The 19,031-nt window shown below is 42.9% G+C and overlaps 1 protein-coding gene across 2 annotated transcripts in view; it reads right to left on the reverse strand.

Annotated features, from left to right (window-relative positions):
* The window catches only part of syne2a (spectrin repeat containing, nuclear envelope 2a), a 258,178-nt gene that overhangs the window by 76,936 nt on the left and 162,211 nt on the right, over positions 1–19,031 (reverse strand). For both annotated transcript variants that reach the window (XM_029733409.1, XM_029733408.1), the window contains 6 exons: positions 15,395–15,527; positions 14,814–14,996; positions 6,316–6,468; positions 4,326–4,508; positions 2,216–2,371; positions 1,901–2,008 (listed from right to left, as the gene is read on the reverse strand). In XM_029733409.1, coding sequence (XP_029589269.1) covers positions 1,901–2,008; positions 2,216–2,371; positions 4,326–4,508; positions 6,316–6,468; positions 14,814–14,996; positions 15,395–15,527 — 916 coding nt within the window. The remainder of the gene's footprint in view (positions 1–1,900; positions 2,009–2,215; positions 2,372–4,325; positions 4,509–6,315; positions 6,469–14,813; positions 14,997–15,394; positions 15,528–19,031) is intronic.

Raw genomic sequence — 19,031 nt, forward strand, 5'->3', positions numbered from 1 at the left:
TAGCTCCACTCAGTTTAGCTCAGTAGTGTGTAAAACCCTTATATATCATATTGTATGACACATAACATGCCAGAGCAGTGGAAATGCGGCAGCAATGGGGTACTGGAGGACTCAACTGTTTGCAGGCTTCTCTTTCAACCCAGCATAAAAATACAATTTACATTTTTTGTGGGTTTCCGTGTTTTTTTTATATGGGCACACATAACAAATAAAACCATGAGTAAAGATAGAATCATGCATGAAGTAAACAGCAATATTGAGTCGATTTCCACAACAACTAAGAGCATTGAAGTATGAGGCTAAACTTCTCCTCTGTTTTGACCCCATAGCTATCACTTTGCAGCAGCGTGAAGAGCACCGGTGCACATGCAGAGATAGTCTGTGTGACATTGTGAGAGCAAAGACTTGCATCATGCTGAATACAGGACCTATCATTAGTACTCACCCCTCTTGGATTTCTTCACATTTTATTGTGTTACAAAGTGGGGATTCAAATGGAGAAAAAGTTGATTTCTTTTTTTATCATGAAAAATGAAACTAAAATAACTTGATCAGATAAGTATTCACCCCCACTTTGAGTCAATACATGTTAGAAACACTTTTGGCAGCAATTACAGCTGTGAGTCTTGTTGGGTAAGTCTCTAAGAGCTTTGCGCAGCTGGAATGTGCAATATTCAAAATTCTTCAAGCTCTGTCAATTTAGTTGTTGATCATTGCCGGACAGCCATTTTCAAGTCTCGCCATAGATTTAAGACGGTTTAAGTCAAAACTGTAACTTGGCTACTCAGGGACATTTACTGTTTTCTTGGTAAGCAACTCCAGTGTAGATTTGGTCTTATGTTTAAGGTTATTGTCTTGCTGAAAGGTGAATTAGTCTCTGGTGAAAAGCAGACTGAACCAGGTTTTCCTCTAGGATTTTGTGTGTACTTAGCTCTATTCCATTTCTTTTATCCTGAAAAACTCCCCAGTCCTTGTCGATGACAAGCATATCCATGATGCAGCCACCACCATGCTTGAAAATATGGAGAGTGGTACTCAATGATGTATTGTGTTGGATTTGCCCCAAACATGGCTTTGTATTCAGGACAAAAAGTGTATTCCTTTGCCACATTTTTTGCAGTATTACTTTAATGCCTTGTTGCAAACAGGATGCATGTTTGGAATATTTTTTATTATGTACAGGCTTCCTCCTTTTCACTCTGTCATTTGGATTAGTGTTGTGGAGTAACTACTATGTTGTTGATCCATCCTCAATTTTCTCCTATCACAGCCATTAAACTCGGTAACAGTTTTAAAATCACCATTGGCCCCATTGTGAAATCCCTGAGCAGTTACTTCCTCTCCGGAAACTCAGCTAGGAAGGACGCATGTATATTTGTAGTGACAGAGTGTATTGATACACCATTCAAAGCCTAAATAATAACTTCACCAAAGGGATATTCTGCGTTTCTATCTACCAATCAGTGCCCTTCTTTGCGAGGCATTGGAAATGCTCCCTGGTCTTTGTAGTTGAATCTGTACTTGAAATATACTATTCGTCTGAAGGACCATACAGATAAACCATACAGATAATTGGGTGCGGGGGATAAAGAGATGGGGCAGTCATTCAAAAATCCTGTTTACAGAGTGCAATACTACTGACATTTATAGAATGTTCTGATCTCAAATGAAATCCATTTCAACCCCACTTTGTAAACCAACAAAATGTGAAAAAATCAAAGGGCACTGAATAGTAATGGTAGGCACTGTATCTGCAGTGCTGCTAGTGGCAACGTCATATCGCTGAGTCTCAGTTGAACAAATGAAACCATAGTTAACAAACAAAACCATATTTTTAACTAACAAAAAAACATAGTTAACTAGTAAACTTGTGGCTTGTGTCGATGTGTGTGTTAGTCACCTGTTGGTTGAAGTCTGTGCAGACCTGGGTGACTGTGTCTGCAGACCAGGTGTCGCGGACCAGATCCTCGACCTCCACACACATGTCTTTCAGTTTCTCCTCCACGGCCTGAACAGATAGAGGAAGTCACCTTTTGTCAACTGTTCTATAAAGAAACGCACACACTCAGGCATGCGCACACACCCCCGTGCGCACGCAAACACGCACACACACCCACAAACACACACTATTCACGCAATGAAGTCCCCATCTACATACAGTGCATGCAGTGTAGTAACCATGTCCCTTGTTCTGGCTTGTTAAAACTCTCCATACCTCCCACTCCTGCAGGGCCTTGTCCACCTGCGTCTGACTGACAGGTCTCTGCCACTCCCTCAGCCTCTCTCTCTGCCCCGCAGCCCAGTTGAGCACCCGTCGCAGTCGCTTCTCTCTTTCTGCGCAGATGCGGAACAGCTCCTCAGCCTGGCGCACCTGCAAATCATAGGTATGATACAGACACGAGGGTTGGGGACAATTCCATTTCAATTCGGTAAATTCATGATGGAAAATTTTAATTGGAAATGTCAGTTCACTTCCTGAATCGACTGAATTGAAATGGAATTGATCCCAGCCCTGTCAGGGGTTGAGTTACGTGGCCAACGCTGGACCTTTGTTTCTCTCGACGACCCAGACACATGCCACTCTAAGAAAAGCAAACTGCTTCAATTGACACATTTTGATAAAGTGCTACGTTTTGATTTTGGGAAACTCCTGGTCAACATTTTTTTAATATACAGTGCCTTCGGAAAGTATTCAGACCCCTTGATTTTTTCCACATTTTGTTAAGTTAAAGCCTTATTCTAAAATGGCCCATAATGACAAAGAGAAGACAGGTTGTCAGAAATGTTTGCAAATGTATCTATTTTTTTAAACAGAAATACCTTATTTACATAAATATTCAGACCTTGCTATGAGACTCGAAGTTGTGCTCAGGTGCATCCTGTTTCCATTGATCATCCTAGATATGTATCTACAACTTGATTAAAGTCCACCTGTGGTAAATTCAATTGATGGACATGATTTGGAAAGGCACACACCTGTCTATACAGTGCCTGTCTAAATAAGGTCCCACAGCTGACAGTGCATGTCAGAGCAAAAACCAAGCCATGAGGTCAAAGGTATTGTCCGTAGAGCTCCAAGACATGATTGTGTCGAGGCACAGATCTAGGGAATGGTACGAAAACATTTCTGCAGGATTGACGGTCTCCAAAAACACAGTGGCCTCCATCATTCTTAAATGGAAGAAGTTTGAAAACACAAAGACTCTTCCTAGAGCTGGCCACCTGGCCAAACTGAACAATCGGGGGAGAAGGGCCTTGGTCAGGTGACCAACAACTCGATGGTCACTCTGGTAGAGCTCTAGAGTTCCTCTGTGGAGATGGGAGAACCTTCCAGAAGGACAACCATCCCTGCAGCACTGCACCAATCAGGCCTTTATGGTATAGTGGCCAGACGGAAGCCACTCTTCAGTAAAAGGCACATGACAGGCGACTTAGAGTTTTTTGCCTGAATGCCAAGCATCACGTCTGGAGGAAACCTGGCACCATCCCTACAGTGAAGCAATGTGTTGGCATCATCATGCTGTGGGTTTTTCAGCGGCAGGGACTGGGAGACTAGTCAGGATCGAGGCAAAGATGAACGGAGCAGAAGTATGGAGAGATCCTTGATGAAAACCTGCTCCAGAGGGCTCAGGACCTCAGACTGTGGCGAAGGTTCACCTTCCAACAAGATAACGACCCTAAGCCAAGACAATGCAGGAGTGGTTTCGGGACAAGTCTCTGAATGTCCTTGAGGGGCCCAACCAGAGCCTGGACTTGAACCCAATAAACATCTCTGGAGAGACCTGAAAATAGCTGTGCAGCAATGATCCCCATCCAACCTGACAGAGCTTGCGAGGATCTGCAGAGAAGAATGGGAGAAACTCCCCAAATACAGGTGTGGCAAGCTTGTGGCGTCATACCCAAGAAGACTCAATGCTGTAATCGCTGCCAAAGGTGCTTCAACAAAGTACTGAGTAAAGGGTCTGAATACTTATGTAAATATGATATTTCAGTTTTTTTTATTTGTAATAAATTATTTAAAAAACCTGTTTTGGCTTTGTCATTATGGGGTATTGTGTGTCGATTGATGAGGAAAAAAAACGATTTACTCAATTTCAGAATAAGGCTGTAACGTAACAAAATGTGGAAAAAGTCAAGGGGTCTGAATACTTTCCGTAGGCACTGTATATTTTTGTTCTTGGAATTTGCAGTTGGCAGCTTTCCACCTTGATTTAGTAACGTACTGATTCCTTGTTTTTTTATCTTGTGTAGATGGTCAAAAGCCTTAATTTGATAGGCTGTCACAATATTGAGCCTGGCTTTATTTGGCTCGCTGTAATACTCACTTGACTGCCCAGCTTCCCTTCTAGGAGGAGCCAGCTTAAGTTGAGGGCACCCATTCGCTCGGCAAAGAGTGTGCGCTCCTCAGAGCAGCTGCCAGAGTTAGCCGACGCTGCCACTGACTGCGGTCCGGACTGGCACAGGAAATCCAGGGTGAGTTGCCCGCTGGCATTGCCTGCCTGGCAACCCTGAGGAATGAAATGACACAACACACACTGGCATTAACACACAGGAATCTCTACTACTCTACTACCCCACATAAAAAATACTACAGTTTACTATAGAATGCTATAGTACTTACTATAGATTTATACAGTCTGTAGTGAACTGTAGTATACTGTAGAATACTATAATACGCTCTGCAGTATCCCTCAAATGTGTAGCATTTACCATAGAATTTTGTAATACACTACACACTTTAGTACCTTTTCTCAATCGCAAACAAGCAATTGTTGGATCTGTGTTGAAACAGCAATGATCAAATGCTCAAATACTGTACATTCACAAAACTTATGATAATTTTCTTTATCTTAGTACCTGACTTGCATATCTTCGACCACCTTTAGCAAAACATTAAAAACAAATGTCATCATTGAAAACAAAATACACTGTTAAGTGTTTTTTTTTCACAGAATATAACACATTATTTTCAATATAAAATAAATGTGTGCAATTGTGTTCACTGTTTCTAATTCATACAATCACCAACTCTTAAGTCATCATCTCCAACATTGTGACCTTCCATTACAGAGCTTTGCCTATGTGTGTTCCTCCATTGTATTCACCTTTCCTTATTTCTATTGTGTATTGGGTTTCTGTGCAACAATGGAAAGTCTACAAAACTATGAGCAAACCAACCTTTGTATTGAATACATGGAATTGGATTGTGATGATACCGATTAATGAATCCTAATATTTGATTTGATGTGTATGAAATTGTTTGGTGAAATACGCAAGAAGAGTAAATAGCCATAATTCTGCACCTTTTGATAGTTGTACTTCCAATTTTGATAGTCATAATTTAGTGCAGGGATTTTCAACTACATTCAGACGAGGGACAATTTTTTATTGAGCGGATGGTCAGTGGACCGGAACATAATTACAAATTATTTGTAGACTGCAAATTGACAGCAAGAAGTATTATATTTGATTAAAACAATTTCCCAAATTAAAATCACTTGGAGCTGGTTTGCATGTGTGTTTATAGTCTTTTATGTCCCCCCCCCATTTAAAAAAAATAAATAAACAAATATGATTTATGATTTTTTTTGCTCAGAAAACTTGGGGGGGCAAATAAAATCCCAAGCAGGCCTCCAAGTGGGGAACCCTGATTTTGTGACTGCAAAGAAAATATATCGATCTATTGGGATTTTTTAAACACAGACTAACTTTATGTTTGGTCTGCTTAGACTCAAGAGATAAGTATGGTTTCTTTTTACAGTCAGTCGTGTTCTTTGATTAATCTATTTGCAATTTTGATGGTATAATAGTTTCGATAAATGTATTTATGTTTTGAGAAGGGAACCACATATTGAAAAAACATTTACTGTTTTTCAAAAGGCCACAGAGTTCTGTCTTGTGGACTCTCTGAAAATCGGCAACATTGTTCGACAACATTGTTCCCTAAAAAATGCTTGTATGCGATTGAGAAAAACAGTAATTGCACTTACTATAGAATTGTGTACTACATTGCAATAGACTGTCCCATAACACATTTTACCATAGTGTACTATAGTACGTACTATAGTTTACCTTAGTATACTGTGGTATGTACTATGGTAGGCATGTTTACTATGATAACTTTGTAAATAACGGCATTTATTTATCCATATTATTCTATTGTGCAACGACAATCATGTAAAAAAATGTATAATAATGTGTAACTAGTCCTGTATTTCTCAATACATTTCTGTGTCTGTGTGTGTGTGTGTGTGTGTGTGCGTGTGTGTGTGTGTGTGTGTGTGTGTGTGTGTTCGTGGGCGTGTGTTAATGTACCTGGTAGTATTGGATTATGTGTCTGAGCTGATCTGTGTCATGGCAGGCCTTGATGGTGGCCTGTCCCTGCTCCTCCAGCCTGGCTTCTGTGTCCTTCACCCACGCCTCCAGGCCTGACAATACCTGGCATGGTGGCCACTTCTCCAGCAGGAGCTGAGGAACACAGAAGGACAGGAAAGGGACATCAAAACAACAGCATTCAAAAGTGGATATAAAGTGATGAAGGAACTCTATAGTGTGTATATAGTGTGTATATAAATGGCATATACTATATATACAATACAGTATCTTCAGAATGTTTTCACACCCCTTTACTTTTTCCACATTTTGTTGTGTTACAGCCTGGATTAAATTGAGATGTTGTGTCACTGGCCTACACACAAGACAAAATACTGTCAAAGTGGAATATTTACAAATGAATTAACAATGAAAAGCTGAAATGTCTTGAGTCAATAAGTATTCAGCCCCTTTGTTATGGCAAGCCTAAATAAGTTCAGGAGTAAAAATGTACTTACAAGTCATATAATAAGTTGCATGGACTCACTCTGTGTGCAATAATAGTGTTTAACATGATTTTTGAATGACTACCTCATCTCTGTACCCCACACATACAATTATCTGTAAGGTCCCTAGGTCGAACAGTGAATTTCAAACACAGATTCAACCACAAAGACCAGGAAGGTTTGAATATCCCTTTGAGCATGGTGAAGTTATCAACTACACTTTGGGTATTAATATACCCAGTCACTACAAAGATACAGGCGTCCTTCCTAACTCAGTTGTCGGAGAGGAATGAACCCTCTCAGGGATTTCACCATAAGGCCAATGGTGACTTTAAAACAGTTGCAGAGGTGAATGGCTGTGATAGGATAAAACTGAGGATGGATCAACAACATTGTAGTTACTCCACAATACTAATATAAACAACAGTGAAAAAAGGAAAACTGTACAGAATAAAAAATATTCCAAAACATGCATCCTGTGTCACGTCCTGACCAGTAAAAGGGGTTGTTTGTTATTGTAGTTTGGTCAGGGCGTGGCAAGGGGTGTTTGTTTAGTGTGTTTCGAGGTTTTTGGTTGATGTTCTATGTTTTCTATCTCTATGTGGTTTTTCTAGTTTTTCTATTTCTATGTTGGGGTTTTGGAACGACCTCCAATTAGAGGAAGCTGGTTGTCGTTGCCTCTAATTGGAGGCCATATTTAAGTGGGTTAGTTTTCTCTTGTGTTGGTGGGTGGTTGTTTCCGTGTATAGTCTGAGCACCTTACAGGACTGTTTTTCGTAGTTTGTTTGTATGAGTATTTTTCCTTTCTTTAATAAATAAGATGAGCAATTTCACCGCTGCATATTGGTCCGATGATTTCTCCTCCTCAGACGATGAACTTTATGACAGAACCACCGATCATAAGAGGACCAAGCAGCGGAGGAAGGAGCAACAAAGGAGCTATTTAGAGTCGTGGACATGGGAAGAAATAATGGATGGAAAAAGACCATGGCACCAGGTTGGGGAGTACCGGCGCCCAAAGGAGGAGCTGGAGGCAGCAAAGGCTGAGCGTCGGAGGTACAAGGCATTATATCCTCCATTTCAGGAGGTGAGGAGGCAGCCCCAAAAAACGTTTTGGGGGGGCACACGGGGAGTTAGGCCTGAACCAACTCCTCGTGCTTATTATGGGGAGCGTTTGGCGGTGAGAGCACCGTGCTATGCGGAAGTGCGCACGGTCTCGCCCATCCGCACGCACAGTCCGGTACGGGTGATACCAGCCCCCCGTAAGTGCCGTGCTAGAGTGGGCATCCAGCCAGGGAGAAGTACGCCGGCACAACACATCTGGCCACCAGTGCGTCTCCTAGGCCCAGGCTACCCTGCGCCTGCTCTACGCACGGCAACCATCATGCCTCAGCACAGCCCAGTTCGCCCTGTGCCAGCACTCCGCCCGTGCAGGACTACAGTGACAATCCAGCCAGGATGGGTTGTGCAGGCTGTGCGCTCCAGACCTCCAGTGCGTATTCATGGCCCAGTGTATCCAGTTCCTGCTCCTCGTACTAGCCCTGTGGTGCGTGTCACTAGTCTGGCGCCTCCAAAGCCAGCCCCACGCATCAGGGCTTTAGTGCGCCTGCCCAGTCCAGTACGTCCTGTTCCTGCTCCTCGCACTAGCCCTGTGGTGCGTGTCAATAGTCTGGCGCCTCCAAAGCCAGCCTCACGCATCAGGCCTTCAGTGCGCAGTCCCCATCTAGAGCTTCCGGCGACAGTTCCCCGTCCAGAGCTTCCGGCGACAGTTCCCCGTCCAGAGCTTCCGGCGACAGTGCCCCGTCCAGTGCTTTCGGCAACGGCCCACAGTCTGGAGCCGCCAGAGACGGCCCACAGTCCGGAGCCTGCAGAGACGGCCCACAGTCCGGAGCCTGCCGAGACGGCCCACAGTCCCGAGCCTGCAGAGACGGCCCACAGTCCGGAGCCTGCAGAGACACGCCTCAGCCCTGAGTCTCCAGAGACGCGCCTCAGCCCTGAGTCTCCAGAGACGCGCCTCAGCCCTGAGTCTCCAGAGACGCGCCTCAGCCCTGAGTCTCCAGAGACGCGCCTCAGCCCTGAGTCTCCAGAGACGCGCTTCAGCCCTGAGTCTCCAGCGACGCGCCTCAGCCCGAGGTCTCCAGCGACGCGCCTCAGCCCGAGGTCTCCAGCGACGCGCCTCAGCCCGAGGTCTCCAGCGACGCGCCTCAGCCCGAGGTCTCCAGCGACGCGCCTCAGCCCGAGGTCTCCAGCGACGCGCCTCAGCCCGAGGTCTCCAGCGACGCGCCTTAGCCCAGAGCCTTCGTCAGTGGTCTACAGCCATGAGCCTTCAGCAGTGGTCTACAGCCATGAGCCTTCAAGAGGGGTGGGCAGGTTAGGATGGGGACTAAAGCCGGAGCCTGAGCCATCTCCGTAGTTGGAGGATTGGGGAGGGGGGGTGTAGCATGGGAGCCGTTGGTGGCGGTAGCCACCCTCCCGTCCCTCCCTTTAGTTTGGGGTTATTTTTGTGGGGGTTTTGTGTTTCGGTGCATCCGGGGTCTGCACCGTTGGGGGGGGGGTACTGTCACGTCCTGACCAGTAAAAGGGGTTGTTTGTTATTGTAGTTTGGTCAGGGCGTGGCAGGGGGTGTTTAGTGTGTTTCGGGGTTTTTGGTTGATGTTCTATGTTTTCTATTTCTATGTGTTTTTTGTAGTTTTCCTATTTCTATGTTGGGGTTTTGGAACGACCTCCAATTAGAGGCAGCTGGTTGTCGTTGCCTCTAATTGGAGGCCATATTTAAGTGGGTTAGTTTTCTCTTGTGTTGGTGGGTGGTTGTTTCCGTGTATAGTCTGAGCACCTTACAGGACTGTTTTTCGTAGTTTGTTTGTATGAGCATTTTTCCTTTCTTTAATAAATAAGATGAGCAATTTCACCGCTGCATATTGGTCCGATGATTTCTCCTCCTCAGACGGCGAACTTTATGATATCCTGTTTGCAATAAGGCACTAAAGTAAAACTGCAAAAAATGTGGCAAAGAAATTAACTTTATGTCCTGAATACAAAGCATTATGTTTGGGGGAAATCCAACACAACAAATTAAGCATAGTGGTGGCTGCATCATGTCATGGGCATGCATGTCATTGGCAAGGACTAGGGAGTTAAAAAATATATATATATAATAAATGGAATAGAGCTAAGCACAGGAAAAATCCTAGAGGAAAACCTGGTTCAGTCTGCTTTCCAACAGACACTGGGAGACAAATTAACCGTTCAGCAGGACAATAACCTAAAACACAAGGCCAAATATACACTGGAGTTGCTTACGAAGACGACATTGAATGTTCCTGAGTGGCCTAGTTACAGTTTTTACTTAAATCAGCTTGAACATCTTTGGAAAGACTTAAAAATGTCTGTCTAGCAATGATCAACAACAAACTTGACAGAGCTTGAAGAATTATTTGGTGCAAATATTGTACAATCCACGTGTGCAAAGTTCTTAGAGAATTACCCAGAAAGACTGTAGTTGCTGCCAAAGGTGATTCTAACATGTATTGACTCATGGGTGTGAATACTTATGTAAATTCGATATTTCTGTATTTCATTTTCACTTTGTCATTATGTGGTATGTAGATGAGTGAGAGAAAAAATCTATTTGATCCATTTTGAATTCAGGCTGTAACACAGCAAAATGTGGTATCAGTCAAGGGGTATGAATACTTTCTGGATGCACTGTATAGTCAACAATATAATGTAGAGTAGAAAGGCATACCAGTGTAAATATACAATGTTTTTTATGCCGTTTTAGAATATCCTAAAGCTGTGAATTCGACCACAGACAAAATAAGTGTAAAACATTCATGAACTATCCCTTTCTGCTCTTATTGAGGAGTTTCCCAGTAGCTGACTTATATCCTTCATTTGACAAAACACAGGGGGAAAAAAGGAGAGTTAAAAAGAAAGAAAGAGAGTCGTTGTATGCGGCGCTGTGAACTGGCCTTCACTGAGACCACAGCTGCAAGGGGGAGGAGAGGGGGCAATGCCCGTGTGTGTGCGTGTCTGTGTGTGTGTGTGTGTGTGTGTGTGTGTGTGTGTGTGTGACTGCGTGACTGTGTATGCCTCTGTGCATGTTCTGTGTGTGTGTGTGAGTATAGGTAATGGGTTTTGATGCTCTGGGGATGCATGTACTGTGGGAGCCAGTGCCAATGACGTGCAACCCCCGTTGTCTGAAGATAAGCTTCTTCTTTCATCTCCTCCTCTCCCCTATCTTCATCAAGTCAATGAACCCACAACAGGTCATATTGTACATGAAAGAGTTCACAGGGTCAATCCCAAACGACACCATATTCCTTATATAGTGCACTACCAGCTCAAAAGTAGTGCACTAAATAGGGAATAGGGTGCCATTTTGGATGCACCTCACTGTTCAGTTTGGCACAACGGTCAGCCGTTTTTTGAAAGTTCTGAGAACCTGCTCGGATTCAATGGTGATAGACGAGGGGCCAAATGAAAAACTAGTCTTCGCCTCTTCTCTTTGGTCATCCCATCTGTGTGTGTTAGGAGATTATTTGAAAGATAATGGGTGTGTCTCAATAGCCCAGCTAGGCTTGCTCTCCTTTCCTTTTCACTCCTCTCTTTTCCATCACGCTTGGTTTTCCAGCTCTTTCCTTTCCGCGCTGGTTACGAAGAGCATTGTTTCCCAACCAGGGGTACGGGTACGTCGGCATTCCCCATGGGGTACGTGGGAAGATATAAAAAAAAAATGAAGAAAAAAATTTTGGGGAAAAATACTACCCCCCAAAATATGTTTAAGTTATTTCAATCTTGGGCCTCCCGAGTGGGACAGCAGTCTAAGGCACTGCATCGCAGTGTTTGAGGAGTCACTAGAGCCTGGGGTTCGATCCCAGGCTGTCACAGCCGTCCGTGACCGGGAGTCCCATAGGGTGACGTGCAATTGGCCCAGCGTCGTCCAGGTTAAGGGAGGGTTTGGCCGGGGCCTTTCCTTGGCTCATCGTGTTCTAGCGACTACTTGTGGCGGGCCGGGTGCCAGCAAGCTGATTTCGGTCGTCAGTTGAACAGTGTTTCCTCCGACACATTGGTGCGGCTGGCTTCCAGGTTAAGCGAGCGGGTGTTAAGAAGCAGCGCGGCTTGGTGGGTCATGTTTCTCTGCAGTTGGACGAATCGACTGATGTCAGTGAGGAAGCCCAGGTTATTGCGTTTGTGCGATACAGAGACATTTCGTAAATGAATGAGCACATTCTGTTCTGCAAGAAGCTAACGGGGAGAACTACAGGTGAGCATGTGTTTCCCGTTATTGACAGCTTTTTCTCAGAGCACAATCTGGATTGGAAATCCTGTGTTCATGTGCGCACGGATCATGCTGCACCAATGCCTAGGGAGTGAAATGATTAATTGCCCACATAAAGAAGGTTAATCCCACTGTATCAATGACAGAGAGGCATTGGCCAGCAAGAAAATGAGTCCTGAGTTACATGTTTTGAATGACAGCCTGGTTCTACCACACTACAGCCTGGTTCTACTACATTACAAATGCTTCTACTACAGCCTGGTTCAACTACACTACAGCCTGGTTCTACTACACTATAGCCTGGTTCTACTACACTACAGCCTCGTTCTACTACACTACAGCCTGGTTCTACTACACTACAGCCTGGTTCTACTACACTACAGCCTGGTTATACTACATTACAAATGCTTCTACTACAGCCTGGTTCAACTACACTACAGCCTGGTTCTACTACACTACAGCCTGGTTCAACTACACTACAGCCTGGTTCTACTACACTACAGCCTGGTTCTATTACACTACAGCCTGGTTCTATTACACTACAGCCTGGTTCTATTACACTATAGCCTGATTCTATTACACTACAGCCTGGTTCTTCTGCATTATAGCCTGGTTCTATTACACTATAGCCTGATTCTACTACACTACAGCCTGGTTCTACTACACTACAGCCTGGTTCTACTACACTATAGCCTGGTTCTATTACACTACAGCCTGGTTCTACTACACTACAGCCTGGTTCTATTACACTACAGCCTGGTTCTACTACACTACAGCCTGGTTCTACTACACTACAGCCTGGTTCTACTACACTATAGCCTGGTTCTATTACACTACAGCCTGGTTCTACTACACTACAGCCTGGTTCTATTACACTACAGCCTGGTTCTACTACACTACAGCCTGGTTCTATTACACTACAGCCTGGTTCTATTACACTATAGCCTGGTTCTTCTGCACTATAGCCTTGTTCTATTACACTACAGCCTGGTTCTATTACACTACAGCCTGGTTCTATTACACTACAGCCTGGTTCTTCTGCACTATAGCCTGATTCTACTACACTACAGCCTGGTTCTACTACACTACAGCCTGGTTCTACTACACTATAGCCTGGTTCTATTACACTACAGCCTGGTTCTACTACACTACAGCCTGGTTCTACTACACTACAGCCTGGTTCTACTACACTACAGCCTGGTTCTACTACACTATAGCCTGGTTCTATTACACTACAGCCTGGTTCTACTACACTACAGCCTGGTTCTATTACACTACAGCCTGGTTCTACTACACTACAGCCTGGTTCTATTACACTACAGCCTGGTTCTATTACACTATAGCCTGATTCTATTACACTACAGCCTGGTTCTTCTGCACTATAGCCTGGTTCTATTACACTACAGCCTGGTTCTACTACACTACAGCCTGGTTCTATTACATTACAGCCTGCTTCTACTACACTACAGCCTGGTTCTACTACACTACAGCCTGGTTCTACTACACTACAGCCTGTTCTATTACACTACAGCCTGGTTCTACTACACTACAGCCTGGTTCTACTACACTATAGCCTGGTTCTACTACACTACAGCCTGGTTCTACTACACTACAACCTGGTTATACTACTCAGCTGCTTATATTACAGCCTGGTTCTAGTACTAAGCTGCTTCTACTACAGCCTGGTTCTACTACACTACAGCCTGGTTCTACTACACTACAGCCTGGTTCTACTACACTACAGCCTGGTTCTACTACACTACAGCCTGTTCTATTACACTACAGCCTGGTTCTACTACACTACAGCCTGGTTCTATTACACTACAGCCTGGTTCTACTACACTACAGCCTGGTTCTACTACACTACATCCTGGTTCTACTACACTACAACCTGGTTCTACTACTCAGCTGCTTATACTACAGCCTGGTTCTAGTACTAAGCTGCTTCTACTACAGCCTGGTTCTACTACACTACAGCCTGGTTCTACTACACTACAGCCTGGTTCTACTACACTACAGCCTGGTTCTATTACACTACAGCCTGGTTCTACTACACTACAGCCTGGTTCTACTACACTACATCCTGGTTCTACTACACTACAACCTGGTTCTACTACTCAGCTGCTTATACTACAGCCTGGTTCTAGTACAATACAACATGGTTCTACTACAGCCTTGTTCTACTAAACTACAACCTGGTTCTAGTACACTACAACCTGGTTCTACTACACTACAACCTGGTTCTTCTACACTATAGCCTGGTTCTACTACACCACAACCTGGTTCTACTACACTATAGCCTGGTTCTACTAAACTACAACCTGGTTCTAGTACACTACAACCTGGATCTACTACACTACAACCTGGTTCTACTACACTACAGCCTGGTTCTACTAAACTACAACCTGGTTCTAGTACACTACAACCTGGTTCTACTACACTACAGCCTGGTTCTACTACACTACAACCTGGTTCTACTACACTACAACCTGGTTATACTACACTACAACCTGGTTCTACTACACTATAGCCTGGTTCTACTACACTACAACCTGGTTCTACTACACTACAACCTGGTTCTACTACACTACAGCCTGGTTCTACTACAAGACACCTGATTCCTCTACTCAGCTGCTCATCAAGAGCACAACCAAACAATCAACAAACCAGTCAAACAATCAACAAACCAATCAACCAACCAATCATATCCCCACCTGGTGCAGTCTCTCCTGGGCTATGGGAAGTGCAGACGTGACTTCGGTCCAAGTTTGCTCCAGCTGCTCTAGCTGTCTGCGCAGCCCCGGTGCATCAGCCTCCTTCAGCTGCAGTAGCAATGTGCCCGCCCTGAGCGCAGAGGCCTTTTCAGCGGACTTGGTTTCCAGCTCCACTGAAAACTCCTGTCAAAGAAATAAACGTCAAATCGAACAGCTCCCATACCGGAAATTTCAAACAAAATTCACACATTCAGTTTGCAATTCTAACATTTTCCATGGCATGTGAACTGACTTGATGTTTCCAACACATTTGTAATGTATTTAGGAACCAAAAATTCACTCCAAACTAGCTTTTCAGGTGTTTGTGAAAGAAAAGACAGATGGACTGCATTTTTAACATGTTACAATTGAATGTGTTATACAATAAAAGTTGTTATTCTGTGTATCAATACATTTTTCTTACATGTACATTTCCGGTAGGGTCTGGATGACACTGTCAGTCATGTAACATGAATTCCGATTATTTACTACATTGAGCTACAAATCGTGTCATCTAAAGTTTTTTTCCCTAACCATTTTACCAGTAGTTGGATGAGGTGGGTACAGGTGAGCTCCTCGTTTTGAGGTGTGGCGTCGGGCAGACTTGTCCATGTCTTCAGGCGTTCTTTAGCACTGCCCAGCCATCCAGTGAGCGACACAGAGTCGTTGTGGAACCTACAAGAGGGAAAACAGGGTTCAAACAGGGGTCGATGTGTCCTTATGCAGAGCAGTCCGAATTTATAGTGCCTTCAGAAAGTAATCACACACCCTTGACTCTACCCCCATTTTGTTGTGTTACAAAGTGGGATTAAAATGGATATAATTGTCATTTTTTGTCAACGATCTACACAAAATACTATTTTTGTTTTAATGAATGTAAAATAAATCACTAAAATATCTTCATTAGATAAGTATTCAACCCCGAGTCAATACATGTTAGAATCACCTTTGTCAGCACTTACAGCTGTGCGTCTTTCTGGGTAAGTCTACAAGAGCTTTGCACACCGCATCACACACACACCCCAATTGGTTAATAGACTGCTGAATGGATATTTTTTTTATCTTGCTTTGTTTGCTCTTTTCAGTATTATGTCTATCTCTGATAAGATACCCAGGAAAGGGCTGAAAATAGCCCATATTAATATATGTAGCCTTAGAAATAAGGTTAATGAAATCAATAACCTGCTAACATCAGATAACATTCATATATTAGCCATTTCGGAGACTCACTTAGATAATTCATTTGATGATACAGCAGTAGCAATACAAGTATATAACATCTATAGAAGATACAGAAATGCTTATGGGGGAGGTGTTGCTGTATATATTCAGAGCCATATCCCTGTAATGCTTGGAAAAGATATTATATCAAGTGTATTGAAGTTTTGTGGTTGCAGGTTCACTTGGCACATCTAAAGCCTTTTATTTTGGGGTGTTGCTATAGGCCACCAAGTGCTAACAGTCAGTATCTAAATAATATGTGTGAAATGCTTGATAGTGTATGTGATGTAAACAGAGAGGTCTACTTTCTTGGGGACCTGAATATTGACTGGTTTTCATAAAGCTGTCCGCTCAAGAGGAAGCTTCTTACTGTAATCAGTGCCTGTAATCTGGTTCAGGTTATGAATCAACATACGAGGGTGTTTACAAACACTACAGGAACAAGATCATCCACATGTATCGATCACATTTCTACTAATACTGTAGAACTTTGCTCTAAAGCTGTATCCATACCCATTGGATGCGGTGATCACAATATAGCGTCAAAATCCAGGAAAGCCAAAGTTCCAACAGCTGGTCCTAAAATAGTGTATAAGAGATCATACAAAATATTTTGCTCTGACTCTTATGTGGATGATGTTAAAAATATTTGTTGGTCTGATGTGATTAATGAGGAGCATCCAGATGTTGCACTTAATGAATTTATGAAATTGCTTCTTCCAAATATTGATAAACATGCACCTGTTAAGAAACTGACTGTGAGAACTGTTAAGGCTCCAGGGATTGATGAGGAATTGAAAAACTGTATGGTTGAAAGAGATGGGGCAAAAGGAGGGTGTAATACGTCTGGCTGCACATCTGACTGGCTTACTTACTGCAAATAGAGAAATTATGTGACTAAACTCAATAACAAAAAAATAAGAAACTGTATTATGAAGCCAAGATCAATGATATAAAGAATGATGGAAAAAACACTTGAGTACTTTAAATGAAATTATGGGCAGAAAAACAAATTCAACTCTTTCATCGGCTTATTTATCACAAAACCATTTTATGTTGGCAATTATTTTTATGATTATTTCATTGGCAAAGTGGGCAAACTTAGGCAAGAAATGCCAACAACGAACAGTGAGCAAATGTATTCATGCATAAAAAAAACAAATAATGAAAGAAAAGCATTGCAAGTTTGAATTTTGAAAGTTAGTGTGGGAGAGGTGGAAAAATTATTGTTATCGATCAATAATGACAAAACTCCTGGAATTGACAACTTAGATGGAAAGCTACTGAGGATGGTAGCTGACTCTATATTCTTCCCTCAGGTCTGGAGGGAAGCCAAAGTAATTACGCTGCCCAAGAGTGGTAAAGCTGCCTTTACTGGTTCTAACAGCAGACCTATAAGCTTGCTGCCAGCTCTTAGCAAACTGTTGGAAAAAATTATGTTTGACCAAATACAATGCTATTTCTCTGTAAACAAATTAACAACATACTTTCAGCATGCTTATAGAGAAGGGCACTCAACATGTACTATACTGACACAAATGACTGATGATTAGTTGAAAGAAATTGATAATAAGAAGATTGTGGGAGCTGTACTGTTAGATTTCAGTGCAGCCTTTGATATTATTGACCGTAACCTGTTGTTGGAAAAACTTATGTGTTATGGCTTTTCAACCTCTTCCATATTGTGGATTCAGAGCTATCTATCTAATAGAACTCAAAGGGTTTTATTTAATGGAAGCCTCACTTATGTCAAACATGTAAAGTGTGGTGTACCGCAGGGCAGCTCTCTACTCTTTTCTATTTTTATCAATGACCTGCCACTGGCATTAAACAAAGCATGTGTGTCCATGTATGCTGATGATTCAACCATATACGCATAAGCAACCACAGCTAATGAAGTCACTGAAACCCTTAAAGTGTTGCAGTCTGTGTTGGAATGGGTGGCAAGTAATAAACTGGTCCTAACCATCTCTAAAACTAAGTGCATTGTATTTGGTACAAATCATTCCTTAAATTCTAGACCTCAGCTGAGTCTGGTAATGAATGGTGAGGCTGTTGAACAAGTTGAGGAGACTAAATAACTTGGCGTTACCTTATATTGTAAACGGTCATGGTCAAAACATATAGATTCAATGGTTGTAAAGATGGGGAGAAGTTTGGTCGTAATAAAGAGATGCTCTGCTTTTTTGACACCACACTCCAAAAAATAAGTTCTACAGGCTCTAGTTTAGTCTTATTTTGATTATTGTCCAGTTGTGTGGTTGAGTGCTGCAAGGAAAGACCTAGTTAAACTGCAGCTGGCCCAGAACAGAGTGGCACGTTTTGCTCTTAATTGTAATCAGAGGGCAGATATAAATACTATGCATGCCAATCTCTCTTGGCTAAGAGTTTAGGAGAGACTAACTGCATCACTTCTTCTTTTCAGAAGAAACATGAATGTGTTGAAAATCCCAAATTGTTTGCATAGTCAACTTACACACAGCTCTGACACACACACTTATCCCACCAGACATGCCACCAGGTGTCTTTTCACAGTCCCCAAATCCAGAACAAATTTAATAAAGCATACAGTATTACAGTATATAGAGCCCTTATTGCATGGAACTTCCTTCCATCTCATATTGCTCAAATAAACCTGGTTTCAAAAAACAGCTAACTTTTTTAGGATAGGGGGCAGTATTCGGAAGTTTGGATGACTGAGGTGCCCAAAGTAAACCGCCTGTTACTCAGGCCCAGAAGCTGGGATATGCATAGATTTGGATAGAAAACACTCTGAAGTTTCCAAAACTGTTACAATAATGTCTGTGAGTATAACAGAACTGATATGGCTGGCAAAAACCTGAGGAAAATCCATCCAGGAAGTGGGATATTTTTGATGTGTGTAGTTTTCAATTGAATGCCTATACAGTATCTGTTGGGTTTGGATCCAGATTGCAGTTCCTATGGCTTCCACTAGAT

This window comes from Salmo trutta, chromosome 35 (assembly GCF_901001165.1).
Source record: "Salmo trutta chromosome 35, fSalTru1.1, whole genome shotgun sequence".
In the NCBI taxonomy this organism is placed as follows: Eukaryota; Metazoa; Chordata; class Actinopteri; order Salmoniformes; family Salmonidae; genus Salmo; species Salmo trutta.